Genomic DNA, 9,125 nt, shown 5'->3' with positions numbered 1-9,125 from the left:
CCCTTTTTTTTTTTTTTTTTTTTTCTTCTTCTCCTAGAGCTAAATGTTTCTTTTAGCTCAGTTGCAGTCAAAGACCATAATTAAATAGGCTGCATCTGCTTGAAGTCTTAGCTACTCATTTTGCTAATGCCTTCAGACAGATGCTGAATCGTCTGAGAGACGATTGCTGCAGTGTCAGGCTCCCCAGTTCTCATGAATGTCTCCGTAGGAAGAGGAAATTGTTTGTAGGATGGAGACTCCCTTGATACCAAACACCACCTTCCTTCACCCTGCTGAAATGACAGTTTCTTCTGGAAAATGGTCAGTGTTTGCTTCTTGATGTGCGTGGCCAAGCCTGTTTCACCCTGTTTTCTCTTCTCTGTGCCGGGCCCTGCAGCCGCAGCCTGACCCCTGCTCGAGAAACGCGTCCGCGTCCAGCGGGAGGGACGGTGCCCAGCCGCAGGCTCGGGCCATCGTGGATGCGAGTGCGGGCGCTGGAATCGGACAGATCTGACAGAAAATCAGTAGGAACAGAGTCGTGCCACTCCGAGGATGCTGCCAGCCCTCCGGGGAGCTGTATGGAGGGCAACGCTCGGGCTGCGTTCCGACTTGTTTGTTTTACAGGACGTTTCTTTCTCCATCTCCAGCGTAAGGAAATGATCGCGTGCCAGTGCTTCTCTGGGACTGACTTCCTGCTGGAAATAGCTGCAGACTCAGCACCTGCCATCCACATTGTTGTTACTTGGAGGCTGGTCCTGGCTTCGCTCCGGAGGTGGCACCGCGGCGGGCTGGGCGCTGTCGCCTGCTGCTTCCGCCCCGCCGGGTCCCCTCGGCGTTTGGCCGCAGGATGTGGTGAGGCTGTGACACAGCTCTCGGTAACCAAAGCTGCTGCCTCGTGCTCCCACGTCCCGCCGCGCTGTTCGCGACTTCCTCTAACCACGTCTGTGGTGTGAGCAGACACCTCATAAGGACGTGTTTTCTGGGAGTTTTCTTATTTTTCTCTTTTTTTTGACTCTCGCGCAGCAGCTCACGGGGTCTCGGCACCTGTTTTAGCAGGGCTCGTGTGCAGTGAATTCACCTTGCAGCCCAGGGCGGATGTCGCCAAACCACATTAAAATGCTTTTTTTGGTTTCTCCCAACGCGTGTCGTGGCCCATGTTGCAACAGGAGTTTGGATCTCTCTGCTCCTGCACAGAAGAGGTTACTGAGCCTGTTCCCGCAGGAAAAGCAGCGCTAGGAAAAATGTTGAGCCCATTCTTAGTGGGACGAACTGAAGTGGTTTGGGTTTTCTTCCTTGCTGTAATTAAATAAGAAAACAAGAGGCCTTGGTTTAAATCTTTTTAATCTTTCTCCAGAGAAAAGTGCTGATTAGCACTATGCAACATCTGTTAGAGATGGGCTGAATTATGGCAGAGGTAGTCTTGACCTCGAATTTGTGATTTTCCTGCCGACATTTGGGAATACTATTTACCTGTTGGAACAACACTATAGCCTCAGATAAATCTAAGTACAATTTCTGCTTGTTGAAAGGGTTTTGTTTGCTTGCTTGCTCATAAAATTATAGAAATTCGTATTGCCAGATTTGGGAAGGCATCAGCTTTAATCTGTTACTTTATTTCTCTGTCCAGCACATGTAAAATAATATTTTTGGTACACACAGCTTTCTGCCTTGAGCTTCCATGAAAGAGCAGCTTGACACAAATTATACGAGGGGATGGATGTGAGAACAAAGGAGGTATAATTAGCTACAGATAAACAGAGCTGTGTTTCTCGTCAGCATCCTTTCAGATCTTAACTTGTGTCTCACCCTCTTGGAGCGAATTTTTTTCCACAGACTGGAAGAGGAAGGCGAGCTTTCCGTGGTCTTCCAGCTTTCAACCAGCCTTCGACTTGAAGTGAGCTCAACTGAAACGAAAAATATGTTTGTGGTCTGTCTGCACCTGCAGCAGAAGCTGTGGCTGCTCTCCGTGCTGATGTTATTTCAGGATATTCTCTTTCCGGGTGCCTGAGCTGCGACTTCTTCTTCTTGTTCCCCTCTGCCCTTTCATGTTCTGTCTTTAGCGCTATGACAGCGCGCCCGGCTCCTGCTCAAACGGCTGTTTCCTTGGAGTATGTCTGGCTACAGACCTGAACTTTATTGTAGGTTGTCGTAACCTTTCCTTCTAGGTAGGCTTGTTTCCAAAGAGGAGGCGGGGGGGTGACGTGTAGGGAGAAAAATCTGATCCAGGTAAAGCCCAACCTAAAGTTTTACCCTTCCTAAGTATTTGCTGTACTGGAGCCGAGGAGGTGATGGTGGAGTTTCTCCTTGTTTCTGTGGGGTTTGGGTCTCGGTGTGGTGATGCCGGGGTGAATGGCAGCGATCTTGTGTTGGGGGGCGTGGGGGCATTACGCCTTGATGTCTCATTTTGCCCCTTCCCGTCGTGCCTCTTCCCTGTGGGGCTGGTTCTTTCATGCCCACGCTGAGCAACGGAGACCCTGCGGGGTGACCCTTCGTTCAGCCCAGGTCACCTCCGACAGCCGAGCTGCCGCTCTGTGCTGGAACGAGACGGGGGAGGAAGGAAAGCTGGCGTTGGTTTCCCCCGCTTCTCAGATCTGGGGCGAGGGCCCAGATGGTATCCCAGATCTCTTCCTATGGGATTTAGACAAGGTTTCCTGTTGAGAGAGCTGCTCCTAATCGCTGCCCTTCTGTGCTGCCTTGCAGATCAGGACCAGATGAGCAGAGGGAGGTTTCTGTGAAGATCAGAGTTGCCCCAGCCCTGCTCTAGGAAGTGGCCCAGCAGCGCTGCGTCTCCAGCTGTCATCGCTACGGACCTGGAAAAGAAAGAAGAGAAGAAAAATGTCCCATGCTTTAAAGCAAGTGTTCAATAAAGACAAAACCTTCCGGCCCAAGCGCAAGTTTGAGCCAGGGACTCAGCGGTTTGAGCTGCACAAGAAGGCTCAGGCCTCGCTCAACGCTGGCCTGGACTTGAAAGTTGCCGTCCAGATGCCACCAGGAGAGGAGCAGAACGACTGGGTGGCCGTGCACGTGGTGGACTTCTTCAACCGCATCAACCTGATCTACGGCACCATCAGTGACTATTGCACGGAGCAGTCCTGCCCCGTCATGTCGGGGGGGCCCAAGTATGAGTATCGATGGCAGGACGAGCACAAGTACCGGAAACCCACGGCCCTGTCTGCTCCCCAGTACATGAACCTCCTGATGGACTGGATTGAGGTACAGATCAACAACGAGGACATCTTCCCCACTAATGTCGGTGAGTTCCGTTCCGGGGGCAGCGGTGGGGAGGGAGGCCAGTGCAGAGCCGCCTGCTTTGAGCCCATTTCCCTTCCAGGAGATGCTGTTGCACAGGTCGCCCTTGCAGCAGAGCTATTTGCTTTTGTGCTGCTCGGGGGCTGGGGGCTGGCAGCGTGTTAAGCTCTTCCAAGCACCCAAAGAAACTTCAGAGCTCTTCTGGAGTGCTAAAATATCCAGAGCTGTACCAGCTCCCGTTTGGAGTCAGGGAGACCTCGAGGAAAGCCAGGCTGAGCCTGGGCAGCAAAACCAAGAGTCTCTGACATGAGTCCTGAGCAGTTCATGCTGGACGTGGTCTCCTGAAGGACAGCTCTTTCAGCACTGATTGCTAGCTTGGGTTCAACGTGCGTGCCCTGCGTTGGCCTGGTGATGGTGGCTGTGTTTCCATAATTAGCCTCTTTGTTATTATGGGCTGGCATTAGCTGACTCTGCCCTTTCTAACTCGGTGCTTCCTGGCTGCACTCGGCTGCTTGCTGCAGCTGGGTGGGATGCTGACATGTGCGGGGAGGGAGGGGCAGTGTTTTATCTATTGCCAGTGGGATGGAAATGAGAATTTGGCCTCAGACGCCTGAATCTGCATCTCCAAACGCAGCTTCGTGCGGCTGGCTTCGGGACAAAGATTGTTGGGGGTTTTTGTTTGTTTTGTGCTGAGTAAGATGTGAGAATTCAGGATCTGAAGCATTAGGTAAATACGATTGATCCCATTCAGAGCTCCCATCTTCTGGGCTGTAGCAGAGCTCCCTCCCTCCTGGCCCCAGCGTTTATCCCATCCCAGCTCTGATGGGACGCAGTTGGGGACGTGTCCGCTGCTTCTGCCACACGAGCATCCACAGGGCTCCTCCGCCCGTGCCAAAACGCTGCTTAAACCTGGTGGTGTGTGGACAGAGGAGGGGAGCAGGGCCATCGACAGCCGCTTCTTCAGACAGCTGAAACACTCGAAATCCTCCCCACCCGTTCCTCGTGTTGCCCAAACAACTGCTGCGTTGCCTTTAGTTGGGACTCTTCTGCCAGACGCACTGGGGACTATAAGCAGGGTGTTTGTTCTCTTCGGGGAAGCAAAGACAAGTTTCCGACAGCAGGAGAGTTGGTGGTTTGGGTTTTTGTAATGTTTACCGCTGTTGTTTTCAGCTTGGCTTTTACCCGGTTCCTCACCCTTAACGCTGACTGAAATGCTGCAGTTTTTGCAGAGCGCTGAAAGGGTTTGACTAATCCTCGTTCCTCCAGAAACAACCTGCGTGAACTTTAAACTGTGATATTCTGCTGAGACGGGGAGGGTTGGGCGGGCTGTGGCACTGCAGGGCCCCAGCTAAACAAATCCCAAAGAACTGAAGCCTTCAGAGAGGATCTTAACGTCCTTAATTTTTAACCAAAGAGCTTAACAAAATAAGAGATAACTACGGGGAGTTAACAGCCCTGACTCTTTCTTTTGGCAAGTTGCTGGGTCGTATCTAGTATTTTGCACTGTTTATATGAGCGTGCCAAATAGGAGTAGAAGAAAACTCTCGCAGACTGAAACAGCTGCTGGGAATCTCAGAGGCTGGTCTCTTGCTTTCGGTCTCTAGCAGCGATCGGTGGTGTGCAGCGCTCTGGCACGAAATCTGTGCTTTGAAAAACCTGATCCAAACCGAAAGGAAAAAGGAGAGGGCAACTGGAAATTGCCAGGGACAGAAGCCCTTTTGTCTCAAGCTGTCCGTTTTTATCAATTTATTTTGGGGCCAAGGAACCAGTTTTAACTTGGCTGGAAGTTTCTCACGGTCATGTCTCCCCTCCCAGGTACTCCCTTCCCCAAGAACTTCCTCCCGGTGGTGAAGAAGATTCTCTCCAGGCTCTTCCGAGTCTTTGTCCATGTCTACATCCACCATTTCGACAGGATCACCCAGATGGGGTCGGAAGCCCACGTGAACACCTGCTACAAGCACTTTTACTACTTTGTGAAAGAGTTCAATCTCATAGACACCAAGGAGCTGGAACCACTGGTGAGTGACTGGGTGGGCTCTGTCGGGGTCTGCAGCCAGTGCAGAAGGGGTGGAGACTGGGGGTGGAGGAGTCACAGAGGTCTCAAAACTGGTTGCCCGGAAACTGGTTGGGAATGGGAGCGGTGGGGGGACCTGCCCAAACTGGAGCTCTTAGTAAGTGTCACCGCATGCCTGAGAATTTACAACTGAAGAGAGGTGAGGTGATGAGGTTTTTTTCGTCCACGCCCTCACCTGGCAATCTGGATCTTCGTTCATGGTCCCTTGTCTTCTGTGTCCCTTTGACAGAAGGAAATGACCTCCCGGATGTGCCACTGAGATCAGACCTTCCTGCTCCCACCTCGGCGTCTCTTCCGAGGACTCCGATACCCACTCCTGCATTGGAGATGTGATTCAAGGGGAGAACAGAGACATTTTGTTAAAAAAAAAAATCTATATATTTTCAACGAGTTTCAACGTAAAACTGTGACATTGCAGGAATATTTTTTTAAAGATGCTCTAGATAAACTAGTTTTTTATAGTTAATTTCTATTAAAAAAAAAAAATATTTTTGGGCCACTCGATGGAAATGCTCGCTCTTTGAGGAGGGAGGAGCCACCTTTCCCCGTGCCTCACCGCAGGGGCGCCAAGCGAGCGGAGCCAGATGCTTCAGGTAGAGCCATGTCGTGTGGCTGGTGCTGCCGTGGGTGTGGTACTTCCCTCCGGACACCCGTTTCCCACCCGTGAAGGGAGGTTAAGTGGGGACTGGGGAAGAAATGCTGGTGTACGTGGATCCCCTGGGGTGCTGTTTGGTTCCAGCACCTCTTCCACTGGCTGTGAGTCCAGTGTTTGGACAGGGCTGCTTTTGTGCTCACCCTCCACTTGGCATCCTGTCCCCAAGGCTTGGCCCTCCTTGCTTTCCCTCTGAAAGAAGTTGGATTTGGGGTTTTTTTCATGGCTAGACCAGCGCTGTGGCTGTGGGAAGAGCCTGTGCTGGAGCTCTGCTGTTGGGAATCTGCTCTCGCCTCTGGTGGCAGCTCTGGGTGCGCCGTCCCCGCGGGGACAGGGACCTGCTGGCCGGAGGGAGCGGAGGGCAGGTGCTGTGCCAGGCGTGGGCAAGCGTCTTCTCCTCGACCACCTGCGCTTCCCCATCTCCTTGTGCCCCACTGAGGAGGACCTGGGGCGCTTGCCCTCTGGCCTCACGTACTGGCTGCGTGTGGACTGTTCTCTGCTTCCCATTAGGGTACGGAGCCTTCCCCCTCTTCCCGAGCATCCCGTCCCCGCTCAGCTGCGCCCACCCCGTACCCAGGCTCTGGTGTGCAGCCAGAACCCCCCCCAGCCTTGCCTGCTGCTTGCACGAGCAACGCCGCTGCGTGATGAGAGCTTTGCAGTGCCCCCGAGGTAGGTAGGGAGATCTACCTAGGATTTGGGGAGGGGGCTAGGGGAGCAGGGTTTACAGTAAGAGAAAAGGTTTCTATGAACAGTGACCAAACTGTACCGCTAACCACTTCTTCCTTACAAAGTTTTTTTCTGTGTCCTGGAATCTCTGTACATACGTGACTCTCGTTTCTTGTACTATCGTTAGGACACTCGTACAAATACCACTATAGTTCTCTGAAATGGAACCAATAAATTATGTTGTATTTACATAGCACACGCCGATGGCTAAACGTCCCGTGATTACGCGTTCGTCAGAGGTTTTCTATCAGCAAAACAAACATGGTGTGTTTGGACTCCCCGGGAAGTGCGCTGGAGAGCTGTTTTCCTACGGTTGCTAAAAAGCTCCTGGGTGTGTGCTCCGGCCTCTGGTGCCGTAAGGTTCGATTCCTCCGGCTCTCGAGGTGCCAGGTCCGGGCTGCTCCGAGCCCTGTGCCCGTTCCCAGGGCTGTGGGGCAGAGGGGGCGGGTGCTGGAGCTCACCCAGCACGCTGGGGTTGTCCTGACTTGTCTCCGTGCTGTCCCTCTGCTCAAGGGCTGAATTCTCCCAGCTCTAAAACCTGGGTGGATGTGGGCAGGGGAGGCGAGTTCGAGCTTTTTCCAGCTTGCTGCCGGGCTCTTTGCTGCCGCTGGCAGGAGCCGTGGGCGCAGGCGGCGAGGCTGACGGACTAGGTTGGCCCAAGCTCTGCATTCAGGGTCTGCGAGTTAATTTTCCTGTCCGGGAGGGGAGTAACGGGCTCCACGGCTGTAGCTCCTGCCTGGACCAGACCTGGCTGTGCCCTGCCTGCGGCTCTGGGTCCTGCCCACTCCCCTGGCATGGCAGAGGTGCTGGGCCCTACCAAGCACCCTCTGGCCCCTCTCTCAGTTTTTTGTGGGTGCAGCTCAGCTGGAGCCACGTTCCCCCTGCTCCCGGCCAGGTGCTGCTGGAGGGGACAGAGCCCCCCACGGACCGAGGCCCATCGCTGCCCAGGAGGGGGTGCAGCCCCCCCCCAGCCCCTGTGTGCCCCCGGAGCGGGGCCGGATCCTGCACCCAAGCAGGGAAGGGCACAAACCCGCAGGGACCCGAGTGCCGGGTGATGGTGGGGCTGTGAGGGGGGGATGAGAGTTGCCAGCTCAGCTCAAGTCACTTTTCATCCGCTTTCCCTTTCAGGGAGAAAGCCGCCAGCGCCGTGTCCGGGGCGTGCAGCACCCATCCGGCTGTCACTGGGGCTGCAGGGCGCTGCCTTCCTCCGCCCTCCCTCCCTTTCTGCAGGGAAAGACCTGGCCGCCTCCATGTGGGACCAGCTCGGCCCAGGGAGGAGGAGGAGGAGCAGAAGGAGGAGGAAAAGCACCTTTAGGGGAGAAGAGCTGCCGGGCCTGGAGGTGCCGTTGCAGCCGAGCCTGTCCTCGGCAGCGTGCACGGCGCGGGATGTTGCCCAGACTGGTTTAGCAGAGCCGGCGCTCGGCCTTTCTCTGCTCCTGCCTCCGCCGCCCAGGCAGCACCCTGCTTTCATCTCCCTGTGCGGGGGCCTCGTGTTTACTCGCCCGTGAGCCGCAGCTGCCTCCTTGCAAGCGAGTCCAAGTCTGCAGGCGAACGGGCTGCAGCGAACGCCCAGAGCTGAGCCCAGCCTGGCAGAGCGGGTTTAGCTGTGACCCGGGCCTGGCGGTAGTTTTACCGCTTGTCTCCCCAGGTGCTGGTGGGGCGCAGATCTCAGTGTCACAAAGGCTTCCGTGAGAGCCCGAAGGACAGATTTGAACATCTCCTGCCTTGCCGGGCGTGGGCCGAGCAGGTATCACGCCCGCGGTCCCCGCTGCGGGGCTGACCCCTGCCCAAAAAGCACAGATGGCGTCTGCCCCGGAGCTGGAGCGGGCAGGGGCGGGCGGGCTGCGGGGCACTGCCATGGCACGGGGGGGCTGTGGTGGCCACCGTATGGTCAAAGGCAAATACTTATTTCTTTGGCTCAGGGCGCTGTCGCCCGCTGCTCCCGAGGAAACGATGGCTCGCCCTGCACCCTCCTCCTGCTGGGCTGCTCCGGCCCCTGACTATTGGGGTTTGCTTGAAACCAGCCCCTGAAGCTGGGGAGCAGGGGCAGCGATCGCACGGGCCCCCAGAAGCTGGCCGTGGGGGGAGCAGGGTCTGGGGGCCTCCTGCAGCCAAGTGGCTTCAGCCAGGGATCGGCCGTGGGGTCTGTGCCGGAGCCGTGTCCCCTCTGGGTGAGGATGGGGATGTCCCCAGCCGCCACCACCTCCCCGAGCAGCAGCTCCCGCTCAGAGCATCGCCGGGGCTTTGCCGTAAGCAGCGCTGCTGCTCGTGCGTGCGCCGGGCGCTGCCCCATGGCTGCGTTTCCCATCCCCAGGAGGTGCTGCCTCGTCCCACGCTTATCCCCCCCCCCGCCCTGCACCTTTGGGGTTGGGGAAACGGGCACGGGGTGGCACAGGACACGTCCCCGAGGGGCTCTGCCATCACGCTCAGCTCCCCCCCCCCCCC

At 55.8% G+C, this 9,125-nt stretch overlaps 1 protein-coding gene across 1 annotated transcript; it reads left to right on the top strand.

The window, feature by feature from the left end:
* The first annotated feature begins 2,679 nt into the window (after nucleotides 1-2,679).
* MOB3A (MOB kinase activator 3A) lies at nucleotides 2,680-5,775 on the top strand. Its single transcript, XM_026865113.1, has 3 exons — nucleotides 2,680-3,232; nucleotides 5,044-5,246; nucleotides 5,532-5,775. Exons 1-3 carry the CDS (start codon nucleotides 2,815-2,817, stop codon nucleotides 5,559-5,561), a joined length of 651 nt encoding a protein of 216 aa, XP_026720914.1. The 5' UTR covers nucleotides 2,680-2,814; the 3' UTR covers nucleotides 5,562-5,775.
* Nucleotides 5,776-9,125: the final 3,350 nt, after the last annotated feature.

Source organism: Athene cunicularia, assembly GCF_003259725.1.
Source record: "Athene cunicularia isolate RWA chromosome 28 unlocalized genomic scaffold, athCun1 chr28_part2, whole genome shotgun sequence".
Lineage (NCBI taxonomy): Eukaryota > Metazoa > Chordata > Aves > Strigiformes > Strigidae > Athene > Athene cunicularia.
The sequence above is the reverse complement of the archived record's forward strand: the minus strand, read 5'-3'. Positions and strand labels throughout refer to the sequence as shown.